A 25,119-nucleotide genomic window follows, 5' to 3' on the forward strand; every position below is an offset into this window, starting at 1 on the left:
CTTCGAGGGACCCAGCTCTAGAATGGTGGACACCATGAGGATCTGGACTGTTCAAAGGTTTCCCTCTACTGAAGCATCAATTTAATTTTTTTTCACTTCAGGCTCACTTTAACACACTAGTAGCTCCAATAGAGTTATCTCCTTTGAGATAATGGCAATGCTTTTGACCTCAGTCAGCAGAACTGTAAATTCTTGGAATGCTTTGATCTCTCTCTCTGCTAGCAGAAAACGCAGAAATTGAAAGTCCCCTGTTATTGTCTCACACTGCCCCCTATTGACAAGTGGCCATAAATACACATTACAGCAGTACTAAATATTAGCAAGCAAAGAATAATTAAAGGATACCTGAGGGGACATGTGACATGATGAGATAGACATGTGTATGTACAGTGCCTAGCGCACAAATGACTATGCTGTGTTCCTTTTTTTTCTTTCTCTGCCTGAAAGAGTTAAATATCAGGGATGTAAGTGGCTGACTCAGACAGGAAGTGACTACAGTGTGGCCCTTACTGATAAGAAATCCCAACTATAAAACACTTTCCTAGCAGAAAATGGCTTCTGAGAGCAAGAAAGAGATAAAAAGGGGAATTTCTTATCATTGAGGGTCACACTGTAGTCACTTCCTGTCTGGACTGAGTCAGCCACTTACATTCCTGATATTTAACTCTTTCAGGCAGAGAAAGAAAAAAAGGAACACAGCATAGTTATCTGTGTGCTTGGCACTGTACACACATGTCTATCTCATCATGTCACATGTCACTTCAGGTATCCTTTAACAAATAAGAAATAAAAAATGCCCTAAAATAAATTGGCCTGGAGCAAACTTCTAAATAAATTGGCTGCTATAGAGTTAAAGTTAAAGTATGGAATATAAGATAATAAAATGCATAATCAGAGATCACCTTCTATGAGAACTGCATGACAAAACAATATTTGTCGCAAGAGTTGTTCCCAGGGAAATAGTCTGCAAATCAGTGCTGTTGCTAAGGTTATCAGAACGTCCTTCCCATTAATCTTTTGTGCATCCCGATTGCACCTGATAGCCGCACTGACTGAATACTTAAAGAGAATCTGTATTGTTAAAATCGCACAAAAGTAAACATACCAGTGCGTTAGGGGACATCTCCTATTACCCTCTGTCACAATTTGGCCGCTCCTCGCCGCATTAAAAGTGGTTAAAAACCGTTTTTAAAAGTTTGTTTATAAACAAACAAAACGGCCACCAAAACAGGAAGTAGGTTGATGTACAGTATGTCCCACATAGAAAATACATTCATACACAAGCAGGCTGTATACAACCTTCCTTTTTAATCTCAAGAGATCATTTGTGTGTTTCTTTCCCCCTGCAGCTATCTTCCACTGAAGTGTCAGGCTGTTTCTTCCTGCAGAGTGCAGACAGCTCTGCCTGTATGTAATTCCTCAGTATGTGAAAGCCCAGCCAGCTCAGAGGAGGATTTATCCAGCTTGTAAAAGATAAGAGAGAAGAGAGAAGCTGCCCTAATCTAAATAATACACAGGCAGTGTGCAAAGAGGGGCCTGGACGGGGGAGATGCATCACAGAACCACAACACTGAAGAACTTGGCAGCCTTCCAGACACAGGCTGACAAGTCTGACAAGAGAGAGATACGTTGATTTATTACAGAGATGGTGATAGTAGAACGTGCTGCAGTAAGCCAGAACACATTAGAATAGCTTTTGGAACTTGTAGGATGATATAAAACAGGATGCAATTTTTGTTACGGAGTCTCTTTAAGATCAGATGACCTTATTCTTGGCCTGATAGCAGCTACTCTCATTTCTGGAACTGCTGTCAAATGATACATGCAGCTTTCACTGAAGGTATTCTCTTGTTGTTTCATGGTTTTTCTGTTACCTGAGCTAAAATCACGATTTCAAGTTTCAGTTGACAGAGTAGTGCAATATCTTTGTGCTTCAGCTACTAAAAAAGTAAAATCTAAGTTCTCTGAGCTATCATCATGGCCTGGTGGACAATTACAGTCAAGCAGCAACTCTATCATTGCCATGTTTCCCAGAGTCCTCTGTTTCTGTAAAGAAGACAGAGGTAGCCATTATGGTTCAGCTTACCAGTTATGGTCGAGTTTTACCTGCTTTATAACTAATGAGAACATGTACTATTGTACTGATCAGCTTCGTGCGGCAACAAACAAGGCCCTTTGCCATTTTAGAGCCATTTTTCTTGGTAAAGGAGGTTTTGCTTGGTGAGTATTTTTCCCCTTTTCCCAGGCCTCCCCTATAGCTGATTTTCTTTTGTCTTTTTTGAGCTAGTGTACCACTTAACAACAGCAGCACCAGCTGTGCTGGCCATGACACAAAGAGCCCCACCAATTGTCAACCAAGTTGGAGTACGATGGAAGAACAAGGCCTGAAAAATAAAGGCATAGACCACATCCATAGTTCTTACTATAGACACGAGGCCTGCTTTCTCAATCTGTAGAGCTTTTACCAGAAAAACTTGGCCTCCCAAGCCTAAAAGGCTGATAAGTACCAGAAACCACCTGTCTAGGCCACAATAAGGCAGATGCCATTCTTGTAGAACAAACAGGGCAATGGTGGACTCTATCAGGCCAAAAGTGGCATAATACCAAATGGTGAGCATGTAGTGCACAGACTTGCCCATTTTTCTTAACACCACCAGAGCTATGGCAGTTCCAACTGCACCTCCCACTGCGGCGATGGTTCCTTTCAAGCGGTCAGTGTAATCTTCTACAAGGTCTTCATCATTTGACCCAAACAAGAACGGTGGACGGGCTATGAGGACAACACCGGTTATGGTGAACACTATAAAGACTATGTCCCAGACTGTACACTTCTCTTTGAGGAATATGCAGGCAAATATGCAGGTGAAGGCTGGGCTGCTGAAGGAGATGACCGTGGCATCTGCAAGGGGCATGGCCTGGATAGCATAATACTTAAGAATCATGGCACACGATCCTAGGAATCCACGGATGAAAAGGAAGATCCTTTGGTCCTTGGGACCTAAAAAGCCAGTTCTGTGAAAGAAACAAGATCCGAGATCATTACAGGACGATTCTATATGTATCATGGGAATTGCTTACTAATACTGTAGAACCTTGGAGAACATCCAACAAATCTGGACTGGAATCTTTAACAACCCCATGGTAAACACTTTTTAAAGTATGCAACATTCAGTCTTGGGAGGGTCAGTGAGAAGCAAATAATTCTGGAGTTGCAGGATTATGCAAATTCTGTATATGAATTTATGCAGTTTGAAAATGGACCAATTGAATTCCACCTTGGCAGGACTCCTTGATACATACCATAATACAGAAAAGATTGCTGTAAACTCAGTGAGTTACGTTTTATTCTGACATGACTTTGGCCAGAAATGAAAACATTTGTCAATTAATGGACAACTGTAACATTTTAAAACAAAAAAAGTTCGATACTCATCTAAGAGACTTCTCTGTGTGTCCCTTCATTCCACTGCCAGGCCCCCGTTCTAATCTCCCGCCGCCCGCGTCTTTGGGGCTCCATGGAAGTACTCGGATCTCTGACTACTTCCAAAAGTGAGCAGCTCCCTAGCGTAGTACAGATCCGCTTGTCTTTGGAAGTGCTCCTAGACCAAAGTACTTTCCGTGGCCTACCGAGGAAACCTGAAGGCTTCTTCGACAGAGTTGTAGGTTGGAATGGGGGGCCCAGCGATGGAACGAAGGGGTGCAGAAAGGAACGTGAAGGCTCTAAAGGATCTAGAGCCTTCCCTCCCGTTAGGTGAGTGTATAATTTTTTTTATTAAACGTTACAGTTGTCCTTTAATAAAAACGTAAAAAAATCCAGCCCAGGTGTTCTAGATCTGTTATGTTCTCCTGTGTTCACCATTTTTTAGCTTTATTAAATCATTCTCTTTTTTTTAACAAAGTTTTATAGGACTTAAACCTGGATTATCACATCTTGCAGATGGTAACAAAACACATTACAGACAGGCCAGTCAGTGTCGCCAACTTATCCCTTTAATTACTGGCACATCTAAGTTACACAGGTTCTGGGGCTACTTACACATAATCTGTGCCTTAACTGCATCTACCTAGCCACGAAACCTGTATAATTCATATGTCAGTAATTTAAAGAGACTCTGAAGCGAGAATAAAACTCGCTTCAGAGTTTATATTCAGCAGGGGCATGCGTGCCCCTGCTAAAACGCCGCTATCACGCGGCTAAACGGGGGTCCCTTACCTCCCAAATCCCCTCGCGGAGTCCCGGGGATCTCTTCCTAGTGAGGCAGGGCCAATGGCCGCAGCCCTGCCTCCATGCGCGTCCATCAGCGCGTATCTCCACCTCTCCTTCGCGGAGAGGGGCAGGAGAGAGGCGGCGATGTGCCGCTGATAGACGGCGCTGAGAGGCAGGGCTGCAGCCGTTAGCCCTGCCTCAACAGCAGCAAAATCTACGACCAAGTTGGTCGTTGATTTTGCAGGGGGGGGGGGGGGGTAAGGGACCCCCGTTTAGCCGCGTGATAGCGGCGTTTTAGCAGGGGCACACATGCCCCTGCTGAATATAAGCTCTGAAGCGAGATTTATTCTCGCTTCAGTGTCTCTTTAAGGGATGAGTTGGCAACACTGAGGCCAGTCAAACAAGGCCACACCATAACTGGGTAGCCCTTCTAGTGTCAACAGAGACCTACAGGGTCCTCAGTTTTTGGGTACTTTGGCTTTTTAACTATGTACTTTTTACTAATGAATATTATTAACCACTTCACCACTGAGGGGTTTTACCCCCTGACCACCAGAGCAATTTTCACCTTTCAGCGCTCCTTCCATTCATTCGTCTATAACTTTATTATTACTTATCGCAATGAAATGAACTATATCTTGTTTTTTTCGCCACCAATTAGGCTTTCTTTAGGTGGGACATTATGCCAAGAATTATTTTTTTCTAAATGTGTTTTAATGGGAAAATAGGAAAAATGTGGGGAAAAAAATAATTATTTTTCAGTTTTCGGCCATTATAGTTTTTAAATAATGCATGCTACTGTAATTAAAACCCATGAAACGTATTTGCCCTTTTGTCCCGGTTATAAAACCATTTAAATTGTGTCCCTATCACAATGTTTGGCGCCAATATTTTATTTGGAAATAAAGGTGCATTTTTTTCAGTTTTGCGTCCATCCCTAATTACAAGCCCATAGTTTATAAAGTAACAGTGTTATACCCTCTTGACATAAATATTTAAAAAGTTCAGTCCCTAAGGTAACTATTTATGTATTTTTTTTAATTGTAAATTTTTTAATTTTTTTTTAATTACAAAAAAAAAAAATGGGGAGTGTGGGAGGTAATGAGTTAATTTTATGTGTTAAAAGTCATTTATTTGTATGTTAAAAAATGTTAGGGTGTAGTTTACTATTTGGCCACAAGATGGCCACAGTAACTTTTTGTTTTAATGCGACCTCCAAGCTTCCTTCCGGAAGCTTGGAGGAAGTATAAGGAGGCTGGACACGTGAGTTTTTTTCTCACAATGATCGCGCTGCCCATAGGAGAGCAGCTGATCATTGCGGGGCTTAGATCAACGAACGGGAATGGATTTTCCCGTTCATTGATCTCTGGGCGAGCGGGCGGCGGCGGTTTTACTAGCGGCGGGCGGCGTGTTTACGAGCAGGAGCGCGGGCAGCGTCGGGAACGCGGAAAGTACGTGTTTCTCCGTCCCTGGTTTTTAAAGGATGGAAAAAGGGGCGGAGAAATACGTACGCGCGGGGGTAAAGTGGTTAAGGCTCATACAGATTTTTAAATGCTGTACCAAGATTCTTGTTTGATGTGCTATTGAGTCCTTCAAAGTTATCAGGCTCTCTTGGTCTCATTGGCCTTCCCTCTGAGTGATTTTTATTTCCCTTCCCTCAGTGTAAAGGTGGCCACTAACGGTCCAATTTCTAGCGAAAAAATTGTTAGAGCGATCAGAAATTCTGATCGGATTGGTTGTAAATAATCTCTGTTGATGGACACAATCGATTACGAACAATTATAAAAATAGTCGTCCGATTGGATTTTCGTCAGACCTAAATTTGGATTTTCTTGTAGGTTGTAATAGATATGAAGCAAAGATCGGTTTGTTGATGGTTTAGTGAACGATTTTTCTTCCGATCAGAATTAACTGATTGTTCAAATGATTTTTTTTGCTAGAAATTGGATTGTTAGTGGCCACCTTAAAGGGACACTTAAGTCAAACAAAAAAAATGAGTTTAACTCACCTGGGGCTTCCAATAGCCCCCTGCAGCTGTCCGGTGTCCTCGCTGTCTCCCTCCGATCCTCCTGGCCCCGCCGGCAGCCACTTCCTGTTTCGGTGAAACAATACGCTATACAATACGCTTCTGTGCACTTCCATATTTCTGAAACAGGAAGTGACCGCAAGTGCGTGTCACTTCCTGCTTGGATGGATGCCAGACAGGTAATACCGCATATTAACGCAGTATTCCCCGAAGGCTTCTTTTTGGCGGTGCAGCCGCCACACCGCTAAGGCCAATATACAGTGTGAAGCTGGCCTCAAGGATGGAAAATTCCTTGGCAAATATAACCAGCATACCATACCATGATATGCCGGCAAGGCGGGTTAAACCACAAGGGAGAAGAAGATCGGCAATGCATTTTAAAACAAAAAAAAAATCAACATTGGCGTCTTCTACATTCTTTACCTTGTAATCAACAGATTTTAAAGAGACATTGAAGCGAGACTAAATCTCGCTTCAGCTCTCATATATAGCAGGGGCACGTGTGCCCCTGCTAAAACGCCGATATCCCGCGGCTAAACGGGGGTCCCTTCACCCCCAACCCACCCCCCGCAAAAGATGGTCGGAAAATGGTCGCTGGTAATATTCTTCCTGGAGGCAAGGGCTAACGGCCGCAGCCCTGCCTCCAGTCGCGTCTATCAGACGCGCATCGCCGCCTCTCCCCCGCCCCTCTCAGTGAAGGAAGACTGAGAGGGGAGGGGGAGAGGCGGAGATACGCACTGACAGATGCGCGTGGGGCAGGGCTGCGGCGGTTAGTCCTGCCCCAATGCGGAAGCGCTCCCCCGCATTACGAAGGGGATTTGGGGGGACAGGGACCCCCGTTAAGCCGCGGGATAGCGGCGTTTTAGCAGGGGCACACGTGCCCCTGCTATATATGAGGTCTGAAGCGAGATCTATTCTCGCTTCAGACTCTATTTAAAGAGACACTAAAGTGAAAAAAAATTATGATATAATGAATTTGTTGTAGTACAGTTAATTTACTAGAAGATTAGTAGCAAAGAAAATATTCTCATATTTTTATTTTCAGATATATAGTTTTTTTTTTATAACATTGCATCATTGTCTTATATTTGCAGTTTACGCACTACTCAGCATTCTAAATTATTTTACAGAGCAGGCTAGTGAACTTTTGAACCCTTCTCTGCAGAAAAAAAATACAGTGCCAGACACGTGAGATAATAATAAGCTTCAGAAGACAGAGCTCTCTGCCACTTTGAAAGTTGTGGAGCTCAATGGCTCTTTTGCACAGATAACAATTGGAATTTCTTAACTCTTCCTGTACTTGAAACAATATTAGACTTGTGTCTCTGCTCCTAATGTTTTATTTATTAGCTGTACTACACATACATACCATTATGTCATAATTTTTGCTTCAGTGTCTCTTTAACAGATTGCATACGGAGGTGCTGAACATAAAACAAACACACCATGATAAAAACCAAGGTTAACTTTAATGTTTTATTAAAAGTCGCTACACTTGTAAGAAAATAATTGTAAGAAGAATTTGAATCTGGCAAAAATAATATACAGTAAGCAGAATATATTGCTGTTTTTTTTCATACAAGAACATCAGACATGACAAAGGATAATTAGATTTTAAAAATGCACCCTGGTTTTATTAAATTAACTGGAAAAATAGATTTCTAGCTAAAATATAGAGTTCTAATACAGTACTAAACCTTCAGGCATCAAGATTAAGAATATAAATAGGCAGATTAAGGTAGCCCACACACGATACAATAATATGATCTAATTTTACGGCAATTCGATAAAAAATATCGGATTTCTTGAAAAACCGAAAGCTTTTTTTTTTTTTATTTGAGCAAGAAATCCAATCGGATATCCCATTTTTATTTGATAAAAATCGATCAGGAATGGTGTATTTTAACGATCAATTTCTATGAGAATTGAATGGCGTCTAGTACATTGTCAATTTATTAATATATACACCCAAGCAATTTTCTCAGTTTTCAATCATTTTTATCATAACTGGGCACAAATTGAACACGTGTGTGAGGTACATTGGTCAGATTTTTTGAATGTTACATTTAGTCAGAAAAATTGGATTGCTAAATTGGAAAGATATTTTTAAAAAAATTGTATGGTGTGTGGCCACCTTTAGCTAGTGAATACCGGACTCTCACAGAGAGGACTTGTAGAGCTCTCCTAGTTAGGAGCTTAGTGTGTATTACAGTCCAGCTGCCACACTACTGATTGATTATACTGTTTGTTATCGGGGTGTAGAGATTGGTGGTCTGATCTCCCAGGAAGGTGCACATTGTATAAAGGTGGCCATACACAAGTAACTGGCCCCCCACATGCCCCAAAAGATTCCTCTCTGACTGAAATCTGATAACAGAAGGCAGGGTCCGACTGGGCCACAGTAGTACAGTATTTTCCCTCGGTGGGCCCCGCCTCCAGGTCTCTGGTGGGCCCTCCCTCCTTGTCTGAACAGAGCTCCAATTGCTGCCTGCAGCACAAAAATGCTCTTCTCAGTGCTGTAATCACTCATGCTGAGAGCAGTGGCGTAGCTAAGGAGCTGTAGGCCTCGATACAAATTTTACAATGGGGCCCCCCAAGCACTCTATACATAACAATTGATACGACGCACCAAAACCTGCCAATGTCAACTACAGTGTCAGAGATGCAAGAAGGGGATGGAAAATAGCTTGTTAATGATGATCACTGTTCAAAGTATCTATAGAAGTGATTATTATGAGCAAAGGACCAATAGAGAGGCAATACTGTAGTTGAGAGAGGGCCCTTCGGGGCCCCTTTGGCCCAAGGGCCCCGATGCGGTCGCAACCTCTGCGGTCGCAACCTCTGCAAAGTAGGACATTACTTTATATTGAAGGAGGGGACTCTATGCAAAGTTTTGCTGGGCAGCAGTGTCTCTGAATTACAATGCTGCTAAGATCATGTACATTTGGCCCTGTCCATAATACATCATGAACACGCCCACCTTCCGGTGCATGGTCACGCCCCTTTTTTCACCGCAATCATGGGATGTGTGGGCCCCAGGTTGATATTTCTTTGGTGGGGCCCCAGTGTCCCAGTCCGACCCTGACAGAAGGATGTATTCCTGCCACACACAACAAACAGATTTTTAATAGATTTCAGATTGAAATCTATTAAAAATAATCATTAACAAAGCAATGCTAATTGTGTGTCTAAACACAGATATGCTAAATGCTTGGAATCTCGATTTTTGATGCACAGTATTCCGGTGATAAGGCTGTGTGATTTTTCTTTTGTTAATCTAAAAATATGAAAATCTGAAAAAACACCGTATTGTATTTATTAAAGTAATATCTGCAAGACCCCTCCTTACAATCACTTTAATGTAATTGTTCAAGTGGTTCAATTGTTTACTGTACATTTTACACTGGTTATTTTTTGCCTTTGCCTAAGAGGCTGTTACCTTAATTATACAGTAATTACAGGGAGGAAGGCACTTCAAGCTGGGCCACCCTGCTAAAATCTTTACAGAAGTCAGCAGAAGTGGTCCTGCTTTGTAGTTTGAAAACATCACCAACCAGAGCCAGGACAAGGTCCTCCAGCACCCACGGCTGAGACACCAAAGTGTACCCCTTTTTGTTTTTTCCTTATACTACTACTATTTGTCATTACTAAGTCCCTTATGCCTATCAAAGGTTTTCAGGTAAAAAGTAAAACTTTGATACTGTTCCTATTAAGGTTGTTTTTTTTTTTTTTTTTTGTCAGACCATGCGGTTGGGAAGGGTCAAAAAATGACCTTCCTGTGCAATTAAGACATTTGTTTTTAATTCAAGCAAACCTGCTGTGTGGGAAAACTTGCTGACTCCAGTAGCTCTGAGGGGAGAAGGGGGGCCTTTAGATCAGAAAGCAAAAGCTGTCTGATTAGTCATTTTCAGAAATTATAAGAAATTATAATGAAGGAGGGAAGGAGCAGCAAGTTAACTTTTAAAATAATGCAAAAAAGGTTACATTTAGTGCATTTTTAGAAACCCTGTATCTTTAAATATTATAAATGTATAGAAACATATATGCACTTGTCATGTGCCCTTAATAATCACATAGGATAAGGGCTGGCTAAAGTAAATAATTTAATATTTCAATAAGACTAAATACTGCTATTTAAACTAAATGAAAGAAACCCTGTTTCAAATAAATAGAACAGAAAGGGCTATGAATAAATATATAAAGATTGAATCAAAAGTTGAGTAAGATACTTACCTAAGTAGTGGGAAGGCTCTGGTTGCTCCAGAGGCTCCCCAGATGCTCCTTGACCCCACCGCTGGAGCTCAGGACCCTCTTCATGGCCACGCTCCCATCTGTGCAAAAGTAGAACCGTACTGTGCATGTGAGAGTTTGTTCCCCGCATGCCTAGTAGCGTAAAGCCATTCAAGAACGGTGTAAAAAGCGCACCACAGTACGGTCACACTAATACCCAGGCAGGAGTTTGGCTGCGAGAGAACATATTTGATGAGCTCTAGCCAGATCTGTGTAACGATGGAATGGTAGGCACCAGGAGGCAAAAAAGGTGGTTTCGGCGCATGGCGCTCACCACGGGAGCCAAAACCAGGCGCCCCATAGCAGCAATAATGCTGTGAGGGGCGCATAAGAGTAATTATGGGCTACGACGGTTGCCGAAACCCCGATCTCCCTCTGAGTTGTGACAACTCGGAGGGGGAATACTGTAGTATTTAACGCCGCCGGGGAATTTTACGGCAGCAGGGAGAGTCGTCATTCGGCTCTCCCGGCCACAAACGCACCTGTGACGTGTACATACGCATGCCCAGGAGGACTTAAAAGGCCTCTGTATTTTTATTATTGGTTTCTGTAACCTGCACTTTGCCTCAAAGTGTATTTAAAATCATGAAAACAATCAAGATTTCAAGTTTCGGTTGACAGATTTATGCAATATATATAAAAATAATCAGACATTACTTTCAATCTTTTAAATTCTCTGAGCCATCACCATAGCCTAGTAGACAATTACAGTCAAGCAGTGACTCTATCATTGCTATGTTTCCCAGAATCCTCTGTTTCTGTAAAGAAGACAGAGGTAGCCATGATGGTTCAGCTTACCAGTTATGATCGCGTCTGTTTTACCCGCTTCCTAACTAATGAGAACATGTACCATAGTACTGATCAGCTTCGTGCGGCAACAAAACAAGATCCTTTGCACTTTCAGAGACATTTTTCTTGGTAAAGGAAGCTTTGCTTGGTGGGTATTGTCCCCTTTCCCAGGCCTCCCCTATAGCTGATTTCCTTTTTCCTTTTTTGAGCTAGTGTACCATTTAACAACAGCAGCACCAGCTGTGCTGGCCACGACACAAAGAGCCCCACCAATTGTCAACCAGGTTGGAATACGATGGAAGAACAAAGCCTGAAAAGTAAAGGCAAAGACCACATCCATAGTTCTTACGATGGACACGAGGCCTGCTTTCTCAATCTGTAGAGCTTTTACCAGAAAGGCTTGGGCGCCCACGCTTAAAATGCCAATAAGTACCATAAGCCACCTGTCTAGACCACAGTAAGGCAAACGCCATTCTTGTAGGACAAACAGGGCAACGGTGCACTCTATCAGGCCAATGGTGGCATAATACCAAATGGAGAGCAGGTAATGAACGGACTTGCCCATTTTTCTTATCACCACTATAGTTATCGCAGCTCCAACTGCACCTCCCACTGCGGCAATGGTTCCCTTCAAGCGGTCAGAGTAATCCTCTACAAGGTCTTCGTCATTTGACCCAAACAAGAATGGTGGACGGGCTATGAGGACAACACCGGTTATAGTGAAGACTATAAAGACTATGTCCCAGACTGTACACTTCTCTTTGAGGAATATGCAGGCAAATATGCAGGTGAAGGCTGGGCTGCTGAAGGAGATGACTGTGGCATCGGCCAGAGGCATGGACTGGAAAGCGTAGTACATAAGAATCATGGCACAAGAGCCAAGGAATCCACGGAGGAAAAGGAAGATCCTTTGGTCCTTAGGACCTAAAAAGCCAGTTCTGCGAAAGAAAGGAGAAGATCAAAGAGTTGCAGGTATGCTAATTATGTATGCAAATTTATGCAGTTTGAAAACAGACCAATTGAATTCCACCTTGGCAGGATTCCCTGAGTTATACCATAATATATACCGCATATTACTGATTGCTGAAAGCCTAGCGAGTTATGCTATATTCTGACAACATAACTCGGACAAGAAAAGCAAACTTTTGTCACTTAAGTACATCTGAAGCCAAAAAACATAACCAACTCTATATTTTATTTATATACAATGCATCCAGAAAGTATTCACAGCGCATCACTTTTTCCACATTTTGTTATATTAAAACCGTATTCCAAAATGGATTAAATTCATTTTTCCCTCAGAATTCCACACACAACACCCCAAAATAACAACGTGAAAAAGTTTCCTTTAGGTTTTGACAAATGTATAAAAAAACAAATCACATGTACATAAGTATTCACAGCCTCTGCTTAAAGAGAACCCGAGGTGGGTTTGAAGAATATTCTCTGCATACAGAGACTGGATCTGCCTATACAGCCCAGCCTCTGTTGCTATCCCAAACCCCCCTAAGGCCCCCCTGCACTCTGCAATCCCTCATAAATCACAGCCACGCTGCTGACAAACAGCTTGTCAGAGCTGGCTGTGTTTATCTCTATAGTGTCAGTCTGCTGCTCTCCCCGCCTCCTACAGAACTCCAGTCCCCGCCTGCATCCCTTCCCTCCCTGCTGATTGGAGGGAAGGGACGGGGGCGGGGACCGGAGCTATGCAGGAGGCGGGAGAGCAGCTGAGACTGACACTACAGATGTAAACACAGCCTCACAGCATGGCTGTGATTTATGAGGGATTGCAGAGTGCAGGGGGACCTTAGTGGGGTTTGGGATAGCAACAGAGGCTGGGCTGTATAGGCAGATCCAGCCTCTGTATGCAGATAACATTCTTTAAACACACCTCGGGTTCTCTTTAAAATTTTGTTGATGCCCCTTTGGCAGCAATTACAGCCTCAAGTCTTTTTGAACATGATGCCACAAGCTTAGCATACCTATCCTGGAAGGTTTTCCTCTCTCCACAGAGGACCCCTGAAAGAGTTACCATCAGGTTCTTGGTCACCACCCAGACTAAAGCCCTTCTCCCACGATCGCTCAGTTTAGATGGCCAGACAGCTCTAGAAAGAGTCCTGGTGGTTTTGAATGTCTTCCACTTCCGGATGATGGAGGCCACTGTGCTCATTGGAACCTTCAAAGCAGCAGAACACTTTCTGTAACCTACCCCAGATTTGTGCCTCGAGACAATCCTGTCTCGGTGGTCTACAGACAATTCCTTTGACTTCATGCTTGATTTGTGCTCTGACATGAACTGTGTAACGATCTGCTAGTGTGTGTGTGTGGGCACTAGCAGACAGACAATAAATAGACTTTCCCTGAAAGGGTAAAGTCTTACATACAGTGACAGTAGAAGGCAGTACAAACAGATATATATAGAATGGTCAGGCAAATCGAGTCGTCAACAGATCAGATTGGCAAGGTCCAAAATCGGCAGGCAGAGAGTAGTCAGAAAAACAGGAAGAAGTCAATACACAGGTAATACAATATATAATAGCTGAGCTAGTATGGAATCCCCGGGGTCCTGCCGGTTCAAGCCACACACGGAACTGACTAAGGTCTGAAGCCTTCACTGCGAAGTGTTAGCTAGAGCAGACAGAGAGCAAGTGTCAGAACAGAGCTAATATAGCCCGGGTAAGCAGGAGACCCCCCAGCCGCTTGGCCAATCAGGAACCGGAGGTGGAGTCCTGCGTGTCAGCTGACAGCTGACACACTTCCTTAGGGCATAAGAGGAGCGACGTTGCCAGCGCATTCGTCCACCCTCATTTACAGTCTGAGTATCATGCGGCCGGATCCCCGCAGGAACGTTACCTCTGCCACTGCGGGCAGCCGCACCGGAAGTCCCAGATGCGCTGCCAGTGGTGGCAGCCGCAACTGAGTTAGTAAGCACAGGATTTCTGACAAACTGTCAACTGTGGGACCTTATATAGACAGGTGTGTGCTGTGTGCTGTTCCAAATGATGTCCAATCAACTGAATTTACTGCAGGTAAGGTACAGAAACATCACAAGGATGAACAGAGATGCAGGATGCACCTGAGCTCCATTTTGAGCTTCATGGCAAAGGCTGTGGATACTTATGTACACGTGCTTTTTCACTTTTTTTATTTTGAATAAATCTGCCAAAACCTCAAGTAAACGTTTTTTACATTGTCATTATGGGGTGTTGTGTGAAGAATTTTAAATGCAATCCATTTTGAAATAAGGCTGTAACATGACAAAATGTGGAAAAAGTGATGCGCTGTAAATACTTTCCGGATGTGCTGTACTTATGTAGAGGGACGGTTCTGGACACCATAGAGCCTTCCTGGTCCTCACTCTATCCCATCATCCCATGCGTCCCCTGTGCAAGCTATTTGACCTTCCAAAGCACTCCCGTCCTGAGTACTTTCGAAGTAAGCACATTCATACTGCATGTGCACAAACCCGATGTTAAAGACAAACACTTATATCGCGCTTTTCTCCTGGCGGACTCAAAGCGTCAGAGCTGCAGCCACTAGGACGCACTCTATAGGCAGTAGCAGTGTTAGGGAGTTTTGCCCAAGGTCTCCTACTGAATAGATGCTAGCTTACTGACCAGGCAGAGCTGAGATTCGAACCCTGGTCTCCGGTGTCAGAGGCAGAGCCCTTAACCATTATACTATCTGGCACGTTAGGCATGTGCAATACGGATGAGCTAGTTTGGAAGTAAAATGGGACACGAGTCCACCCGAAGGACGCTCGAGCAGTACTGAAGAGCTAGGAAGACGTGTAGCATTCACTGGGGACGGAGCAGGAAGGGGACTCAGCAAGGACCAGGAGGACTCTGTGGTGTCCAGAGACTTTCCTCTACATAAGTATGTATAAAAACTGTTTTGTTTTCTTTTCTCCTTCAGATGTCCATTAATGGAAGACACATTTTTTAAAAAACAAATCCAGCCCAAGTTTTCTTAGATCTGTTATGTTCTCCTTGACTACCACTCTTTAGCTTTATTACATTTTTTTTTTACAATAAAGTTTTATTGAAGCCAAACCTGGATATATCAAACATAATCATCTTGCAGTCTGTAATAAAATAAAATACAAGCAGGCCATTCATAGAGGTCAGAGTATAAATACCACAGAAGACATAACAGGCAATATTATAGGGACCTAAAAGGAGATCAGCTCAAAACAGTCAAGCAGCTGAGGGTGAGAATGTTCAATTTCTTCCCCCCCTTCCTCAATTAGACTCCAGGTCAGTCACATACGGTAGATGTAGTTTTTTTGCTACTTGCACCCACAATTATATGGCAGACTCTCATGTATGCCAGTTTATATTTTTGTGTGTTCAGTAAAAAGCCCTTCACAGTTCATAACCATTAAAAATTGAGGGTACTTTAGACAAGACAAAATGATAGGGAAGAGGTCCCCAAATGTGCTATAATATATTAAAAATGTAATATTCCCTGAGGATGCAGCTGCGGACACGCAGGGTGCTTCCGCAGCTGCCTCAGTTTCCTTCTCGGGCGGTGTACCCGGTGCTCCGGCGTCTAGCACGCCGAGGACGGGATTGTCACTTGCTCATAGGGTTGCTGTATCGCGCGGGCGCGCGCACAGACAGGACCTTTATGCTGGGAGGAGGCGGTCAGCTGACCTGCCGGTCGGCTGACGTCAGAGGAGGCTCACGGCGCTGCTGATTGGTTGAATGGAGTGGGTGCGGCCGTGGGGTCTCCTCTGCTTCATAAGCCTTCGGGAATCGCTCGCAACCTGCTATCATGAATACTTTGTGTTAGCGCTCAGACCTTAGTCAGTATCCGGTGTACTTTGATCCGAGAGGAAACCAGGGATTTCACACAAGACTAGGATTGTTATTATTGTATATTGCTTGATATTCTGTGTATTACTCTGGCTCACTTCTGACCTTGCTCTTGCTTATCGATTCTGTAGTTCTGCCCATCTGATTCTGCTGCTGACTCTGCCTGATATATCTCTATCCTATTGTCTGCCGATTTTGTACTGTACCTGCCTGTCTGACCTCTCTACTCACCAGTGAGCCTGTAACGATTGGTGTCAGCACGCAGAGAGAATCTGATTATTGGTGATCTGCAGTATCACCAAGAATGCAGATATATACCTGATTATTGATGATCTGCAGAATCACCGATAATACAGATATATTACTAACCTCTGGACACCTAAGGGTATGTAAGTGTTTGGTGTAACAGTAATACTTTGAGTAATGCACCTGCTGGGCAGGTGATATTAGGTAGTAAAGGAACACTGCTCTGAGAGCACAGGAACCTTCCAGCAGCCTGAGACTCTCTAAGGGGTGGAGTCAGGCTGGAGACAGGAAGGGCCAGAGAGTGAGTGACACCTGAAGGTGGATGTCACTATCTGATCTGGAGACTATCTCTTAAGGGGAGAGATAGCTCTCGAGGTCGGACACACCTGGTCGGTAACACACGGACAGATAAAGTACAAAGACAGAAGAAGGCTGATTCGGTATCCAAGGCAAGCAGGGTCTGGCAACGGAGTATCAGATATGCGAGGTACCGAATCAGAGGACAGAGGAGTAGTCAAGAAAGCAATAAGTCATAACCGATATCAAACAATGCCTAGTCTGGGTGTGAGGTCCGTGGTCTCTCCACCCTGGAACTAGTCTGATGTATAACAAAATGATCACACAAGTTCCCTAGTCTTGGGTGCGAGGTCCGTGGTCTCAGCACCCTGGAACTAGTCTGATGTATAACAAAATGATCGCACAAGTTCCCTAGTCTTGGGTGCGAGGTCCGTGGTCTCAGCACCCTGGAACTAGTCTGATGTATAACACAAATGATAATACAGTTCCCTAGTCTGGATGCGAGGTCCGTGGTCTCAGCACCCTGGAACTAGTCTGGAGTATAACACAAATGATAATACAGTTCCCTAGTCTGAGTGCGAGGTCCGTGGTCTCAGCACCCTGGAACTAGTCTGGAGTATAACACAAATGATAATACAGTTCCCTAGTCTGGGTGTGAGGTCCTTGGTCTCTACACCCTGGAACTAGCTTAAGCATAAACAGAATAACAGTTCAAGTAATCTGGCTCAGTGTGAATTCCCAGGTCCACTTGGTTCAAACACACTGTTGGATCTGACTAAGGTCTGAGTGCTTCCACGTAGTGTTCGCAACGGCAGACAACTTGCAACTGGCCAGCAGTAACTATATATGGAGTGGTGCTCTCCAGCACCACCCCTAATTGATCAAGCAATAGTATCCTGCTCTGGAGTCAGCTGATCGGCGTGATCAGCTGACTCTCTCTGCCCAGTATAAGACTTCTGCCTCTCAGCGCGCGCGTGCGTATTCCTAAGCCTGTGTGCACTAACAGACTCAGCCACACCAGACACACGCTGCCGCGTGCAAACTGCCACGCTGGACGCGGAACCAGCCGCCTTACTGTTGTTGCATGCGGCGGCTTTTCCGCGTTCTGCCCTGCTACCAGACACACGCTTCCGCGTGCAAACCACCGCATTGGACGCGGAATCAGCCGCCTCCTCAGTAGCACATGCGGCGGCTTTTCCGCGTTCTCTCACAGAGCCCTTGTCACTGGTGAGGACTGATAGTACCCACCAGCTACTCTGGTGAGGTATAGCTCTCTACTCTCACCAGAGGGCCCTGGACTCTGGTGAGGGGCCCTGCACTGTTAGTACCCACCAGCTCCTCTGGTGAGGTCTTGTCAAAACTATCAGTTCACAGTTGCACCAAGCACTATACACTTCTGTATTTCTGTTAGCTATACTTGCATCATTGGTGATTCTGCAGACCACCACATAATCAGGTATAGTGTCTGCATTATTGGTGATACTGCAGATCACTCAATAATCAGACGTCTGTGTTGCTACACCAATCATTACAAAAAACAATTAAAGGGAGAAAAAGGGCTTACCTCAATAGATTACAGAAATATTGCATTAAAAAGGAGAATAGTTTATTAGTCTCAAACTCAAAAACATATCTCACATCCAATCTTTTCTCATGCAGGATACTAAAATGTTAGTGCATGTTTTTTTTATATCTCACTTGGACTATGTAACATACTGCTTTGTGGACTACCAACTAACAGACTGGCACCTCTCCAATCTGTACTGAACTCGGCTGCTCATCTCATTCCTCTCTCTTCTTGTTCTTCCTCTGCTGCTCCTCTCTGCCAAGCTCTTCATTGGCTGCCGACTAACCAGAGGATCCAGTTCACACTCGACCCTAACCTACAAAGCTCTCGACACTCTTTTTGCCCAGTACATCTCCTCACTAGTTTCCAGACACCAACCCAATCGCAATCTCAGATCTGCACCACAATCTTTTTTTGTCCTCCTCTACAATCACCTCCTTGCTTTACTATATACAAGATTTCTCACATGCTTCACCCCTCCTCTGGAATCTCCTGCCAACACATCCATTGTTCTCCAGCCTTTGGAACCTTTACAAGCAGGGACGGATCTAGACCAAGTTGCACCTGGGGCAAGGTCAGTTTTTTTGCGCCTAATGGTCAGGTTTGGATGAGGAATGGCAGTTTAGGTGCCAAAACCTGACCTTTAGCGCCAAAACTGGATGGGGAATGGCAGTTTAGGCACCTAAAGGTCGGGTTTTGGCACCTAAACTGCCATTCCCCATCCAGTTTTGGCGCCTAATGGTCAGGTTTTGGTGTCTAAAGATCAGGTTTTGGCGCCTAAACTGCCATTCCCCATCTAAATTTTGCCGCCTCTTTAAGAATTCAACAAACTGCGCCTGGGGCAAGAGACCCGTCTGCCCCCCCCCCCCCCCCCTAGATCCGTCCCTGTTTACAAGGTCCCTCAAAAATCATTTTTTCTGGCAAATACACGCTCTACCTTAGGCCATTCCCCCTAGGACCTCTAGCCAAGTTGTACTCCTTACCAGATAACCTAAAACACACTGCCTCTAGGTATGAATATTTTATACTACCCCAAGTCTTGCACCACCCTTTTCCTTTAGATTGTAAGCTCACGAGCTCTTTCACTATTTGTGTCTTGGGATTTGTTATTCATCTTGTGTCTTACAATTTGTTATAGTTTTATTTATGGTATTAATTTTGTCACTGTAATTACCAATTCTGTATTTTGTGTATTGGTATACACCATTGCCTGTATTGCTTTGTACCCCATGTTTGTTTCTTGCGTTGTGCAGTGCCACAAAATATGTTGGTGCTTTATAAATCAATGATAATTTGCACCTTGGCAATGCATTTAGCTGGAAATCGTACCCAATTCTTCGGGCCAGTGGACAATACCAGCTGAGTGTATCTGCCAAGCCCTGAGTGCCTCCCCCCAATATGCTGTCTACTCTCCTTTGGAGGGTGACCACCAGCAACCAAGTTTGTTTGCTGGTCCATCTACAGCCTGAGAACAGATGGGTTTTCTCCACATGCGCTACTGATGGTTGCATACATAGTAACCCATCTTTGTGAGTATATAGTAACATAAACTTTTCCCCTTCCACCTTTTACTGATGACACTACACCATTTGGGTTCCTGCTGTCCCTGTGTATTTTCTGCTGAAGGTATTTTTGGAACCTCCAATACCTCAGGCTGTGCTGATATCCTTTGCAATAGGTCGCTATAATATTGCCTGTTATGTCTCCTGTGGTATTTATACTCTGATTTACCTCTTTTGCCTTCTTGTACTTTGTTTTATTACTGACTACAAGATGATCATTGAAAAACATTTTTTTTACCAAAGCTAAAAAATGGTGGACAACACAGGAGAACATAACAGATCTAGAAAACCTGGGCTGGATCGGTTTTTAAAATTTAGTTTTTTCTCCTAAAGGACTCAACAAAGAAAAGAGCTGGCACATCCAAAAGTAATCTTTATTGGTTCCATGTAAAAGAATATGACCAACGTTTCGGAGCCACGTAAGGCCCCTTTATCAAGGTAATGTTTGGTCGGAGGCAAAAATCTGTACAAAAGTTCCTGTAGACACTTGAAGGTAAGCTTCCCTTCCTCTGCAGGAACTTTTGCACAGCGGCAGATAGATTTTTGCCTCCGACCAAACATTGCCTTGATAAAGGGGTCCTATGTGGCTCTGAAACTTTGGCCAGATTCTTTTACATGGAACCAATAAAGATTAACTTTGGATGTGCCAGCTCTTTTCTTTGTTGAATACTGCGTAGAGGGCGCCATCCCTCTTTTTCAGCTGTTGCACTTCCCTTAAAGACTTATGGGACATATGCAATTCTGAGTTTTCTCCTAGGAGATAATTTTTCATCTTCAATTTAAAATAACTTTCCAGCACTTTTCAACTAAAAAAGTACCAAAAAGTAGGTGAAAAGGTACTATCAAAATTATTTTGAGTACTTTCTTGTATTCTGGTGGCTTAAAATGCATTTTATTGACAAGTTTAAAAATATCACCTAGGAGAAAACTCTGGAGAAAAAATGAATTGCATATGGGCCAATGGGTTTGATCCTAGTGTGTGTGAATACTACTTCCAAAATAGTGCATCCATACCGTGCACATGTGGGTCTCGGTTCGTGCATGGCCAGTACTCGGGGATGTGAGTACTTGGGAAGGCTGCACGAGTAGTCCCAAGTAGTCCCGAAGACCCATTCACCTAGCAGGTTGAATAACTTCTAAGTCGACCTCGTGTATAAGTCGACCCCAACATTCAACCCTCTTAAAATGAAACGTTTTATTGACTCAAGTATAAGTCTACCCAGCATAGTTAATGGCTGCACTTGGGGCTCAGGAGCGGTTAATGACTGCACTGCATACAGTATTGCAGCCATTAGCCCCTCATGTCCCTTAACCACTTACCGACCGCCCACTGCACAGGGGCGGCCGGAAAGTGGATCCCGCAAGGACCGCCGCCTGCACAGAGGCGGCAGTCCTTGTAGGGGCATGGGAGGAGCGATCGCGTCATCCGTGACGCGATCCTCCGCCCCCCCTCGCGCTGTAACCCGCCGGCCGTTCGGAAGCGCCGGCGGGTTACTAGCAACCGGATCGCCGCATACAAAGTGTATAATACACTTTGTAATGTATACAAAGTGTATTATACAGGCTGCCTCCTGCCCTGGTGGTCCCAGTGTCCGAGGGACCACAAGGGCAGGCTGCAGCCACCCTAGTCTGCACCCAAGAACACTGATTCTCCCCCCCTGCCCCCTGATCGCCCACAGCACCCCTCAGACCCCCCCTGCCCACCCCCCAGACCACTGTTTGCACCCAATCACCCCCCTAATCACCCATCAATCACTCCCTGTCACTATCTGTCAACGCTATTTTTTTTATTCCCTAAACTGCCCCCTGCTCCCTCCTGATCACCCCTCAGATTCTCCCCAGACCCCCCCCCCGTGTACTGTATGCATCTATCCCCCTGATCACCTGTCAATCACCTATCAATCACCCATAAATCACCCCCTGTCACTGCCACCCATCAATCAGCCCCTAACCTGCCCTTTGCGGGCAATCTGATCACCCACCCACACCAATAGATCGCCCGCAGATCCGACGTCAAATCACCTCCCAAGTGCAGTGTTTACATCTGTTCTCTACCCTAAACACCCACTAATTACCCATCAATCACCCCCTATCACCACCTGTCACTGTTACCCATCAGATCAGACCCTAATCTGCCCCTTGAGGGCAACCAACCACCCGCCTACATGCTCAGATTGCCCTCAGACCCCCCCTTATCAATTCGCCAGTGCAATATTTACATCTGTTCTTCCCTGTAATAACCCACTGATCACCTGTCAATCACCCCCTGTCACTGCCACCCATCAATCACCCCCTGTCACTGCCACCAATCAGCCCCTAACCTGCCCCTTGCGGGCAATCTGATCACCCACCCACACCAATAGATCGCCCGCAGATCCGACGTCCGATCAACTCCCAAGTGCAGTGTTTACATCTGTTCTCTCCCCTAAACACCCACTAATTACCCATCAATCACCCCCTATCACTGCTACCTATCAGATTAGACCGCTATCTGCTCCTAGGGCACTCAATCACCCGCCCACACCCTCAGAACGCCCTCAGACCCCAGCCCTGATCACCTCGCCAGTGCATTGCTTGCATCTATTCCCCCCTCTAATCATACCTTGAGACACCCATCAATCACCTCCTGTCACCCCCTAGCACACCTACCCATCAGTTCAGGCCATAATTTGCCCCGTGTGGGCTCCTGATCACTCGGCCAAACCCTCAGATCCCCCTCAGACCCCCTTCCGATCACCTCCCCAGTGCATTGATTGCATCTATTTTCCCCTCTAACCACCCCCTGAGACACCCATCAATCACCTCCTGTCACCCTCCTATCCATCAGATCAGGCCCAATACAACCTGTCATCTAAAAGGCCACCCTGCTTATGACCGGTTCCACAAAATTCGCCCCCTCATAGACCACCTGTCATCAAAATTTGCAGATGCTTATACCCCTGAACAGTCATTTTGAGACATTTGGTTTCCAGACTACTCACGGTTTTGGGCCCGTAAAATGCCAGGGCAGTATAGGAACCCCACAAGTGACCCCATTTTAGAGAAAAAGACACCCCAAGGTATTCTGTTAAGTGTATGACAAGCTCATAGAAGATTTTATTTTTTGTCAAAAGTTAGCGGAAATTGATTTTTATTGTTTTTTTTTCACAAAGTGTCATTTTTCACTAACTTGTGACAAAAAATAAAATCTTCTATGAACTCGCCATACACCTAACGGAATACCTTGGGGTGTCTTCTTTCTAAAATGAGGTCACTTGTGGGGTTCCTATACTGCCCTGGCATTTTAGGGGCCCTAAACCGTGAGGAGTAGTCTAGAAAACAAATGCCTCAAAATGACCTGTGAATAGGACGTTGGGCCCCTTAGCGCACCTAGGCTGCAAAAAAGTGTCACACATGTGGTACCGCCGTACTCAGGAAAAGTAGTATAATGTGTTTTGGGGTGTATTTTTACACATACCCATGCTGGGTGGGAGAAATCTCTCTGTAAATGGACAATTGTGTGTAAAAAAAAATCAAACAATTGTCATTTACAGAGATCTTTCTCCCACCCAGCATGGGTATGTGTAAAAATACACCCCAAAACACATTACACTACTTCTCCTGAGTACAGCGGTACCACATGTGTGGCGCTTTTTTACATCCCAAGTGCACTAAGGGGCCCAAAGTCCAATGAGTACCTTTAGGATTTCACAGGTCATTTTGCGACATTTGGTTTCAAGACTACTCCTCACGGTTTAGGGCCCCTACAATGCCAGGGCAGTATAGGAACCCCACAAATGACCCCATTCTAGAAAGAAGACACCCAAAGGTATTCCGCTAGGAGTATGGTGAGTTCATAGAAGATTTTATTTTTTGTCACAAATTAGCGGAAAATGACACTTTGTGAAAAAAAACAATTAAAATCAATTTCCGCTAACTTGCGACAAAAAATAAAATCTTCTATGAACTCACCATACTCCTAACGGAATACCTTGGGGTGTCTTCTTTTTAAAATGGGGTCATTAGTGGGGTTCCTATACTGCCCTGGCATTTTAGGGGCCCTAAACCGTGAGGAGTAGTCTTGAAACAAAAATGACCTGTGAAATCCTAAAGGTACTCATTGGACTTTGGGCCCCTTAGTGCAGTTAGGGTGCAAAAAAGTGCCACACATGTGGTATCGCCGTACTCAGGAGAAGTAGTATAATGTGTTTTGGGGTGTATTTTTACATATACCCATGCTGAGTGGGAGAAATCTCTCTGTAAATGGACAATTGTGTGTAAAAAAAAATCAAACAGTTGTCATTTACAGAGATATTCAGAGAGGGGCATGGTGAGTCCATGGCAGATTTCATTTTTTTTTGTCGCAAGTTAGAAGAAATGGAAACTTTTTTTTCCGCTTACTTGTGACAAAAAATCATATCTTCTATGAACTCACTATGCCTCTCAGTGAATACTTTGGGATGTCTTCTTTCCAAAATGGGGTCATTTGGGGGGTATTTATACTATCCTAGAATTCTAGCCCCTCATGAAACATGAAACATTTATCGTGCTGCATGTATACAGAAATTTTACTTTATTTGAAAAATGTCAGCACAGAAAGTTAAAAAAAATCATTTTTTTAACAAAATTCATATCTTTTTTGATGAATATAATAAAAAGTAAAAATCGCAGCAGCAATCAAATAGCACCAAAAGAAAGCTTTATTAGTGACAAGAAAAGGAGCCAAAATTTATTTAGGTGGTAGGTTGTATGAGCGAGCAATAAACCGTGACAGCTGCAGTGGTCTGAATGGAAAAAAAGTGCCTGGTCCTTAAGGGGGAGGGGGGGGGGGGGGTAAAGCCCACGGTCCTCAAGTGGTTAAAGAAGAACTCCAGTGAAAATAACAAAAATGAACAAAAGTGCTCATTTTTGACAATAATTATGTACAGGTAGTCCTCGGTTAAGGAACAAGATAGGGGCTGTCAGTTCGTTCTTAACCTGAATCTGTCCTTAAGTCAGGATGCTGTGCCAGCCACCTTTGCAGGCAGAGAAAAGGATGAGAAATGCCGGCACTACGGCTGCCTCCGTAGAAGCGCATCTGCGCGAAACGGCCGTAAGGCTCTCATCCCCCAGCACTCACCGCACAGCTTTACCAGCAAACCGGTATGCTATGTCTCAATATGCATACAATTGAATCCATGACGTTGCACCATGTGTTATGAATAAACAAGCAGTTTACAGCAGTGCCGGCATTTCTCATCCTTTTCTCTGCCTGCATATGATGTCTATCTGAGCCTGAGCACGCTGGTCTATCTGCATCGCACCGGATACCTGGTCTGCACCCCTGCAACCCTCCCTGAACC

General features: G+C 44.2%; 2 protein-coding genes across 2 annotated transcripts; both read right to left on the bottom strand.

Annotated features, from left to right (window-relative positions):
- Nucleotides 1-1,317: 1,317 nt before the first annotated feature.
- LOC137536629 (solute carrier family 35 member G1-like) lies at nt 1,318-3,065 on the bottom strand. Its single transcript, XM_068258880.1, has one exon. It carries the CDS (start codon nt 3,063-3,065, stop codon nt 2,253-2,255), a length of 813 nt encoding a protein of 270 aa, XP_068114981.1. The 3' UTR covers nt 1,318-2,252.
- Nucleotides 3,066-7,814: 4,749 nt separating this feature from the next.
- On the bottom strand, nt 7,815-13,581 carry LOC137536630 (solute carrier family 35 member G1-like). The gene is made up of 2 exons (XM_068258881.1): nt 13,342-13,581; nt 7,815-12,255 (listed from the first exon to the last, which is right to left on the bottom strand). Exons 1-2 carry the CDS (start codon nt 13,579-13,581, stop codon nt 11,491-11,493), a joined length of 1,005 nt encoding a protein of 334 aa, XP_068114982.1. The 3' UTR covers nt 7,815-11,490.
- Nucleotides 13,582-25,119: the final 11,538 nt, after the last annotated feature.

Source organism: Hyperolius riggenbachi, chromosome 10 (genome assembly GCF_040937935.1).
Source record: "Hyperolius riggenbachi isolate aHypRig1 chromosome 10, aHypRig1.pri, whole genome shotgun sequence".
NCBI lineage: Eukaryota > Metazoa > Chordata > Amphibia > Anura > Hyperoliidae > Hyperolius > Hyperolius riggenbachi.

What these genes read in the sequence shown, in the direction of transcription:
- LOC137536630 (XM_068258881.1), bottom strand. Translation starts at nt 13,581, where the DNA reads ATGAAGTCAAAGGAATTGTCTGTAGACCACCGAGACAGGATTGTCTCG. An exon ending in TGGTGACCAAGAACCTGATG is followed by an intron (nt 12,256 to 13,341) that starts GTAACTCTTTCA and finishes TCTCCTTTCTTT; the next exon opens with CGCAGAACTGGCTTTTTAGG.
- LOC137536629 (XM_068258880.1), bottom strand. Translation starts at nt 3,065, where the DNA reads ATGATACATATAGAATCGTCCTGTAATGATCTCGGATCTTGTTTCTTT.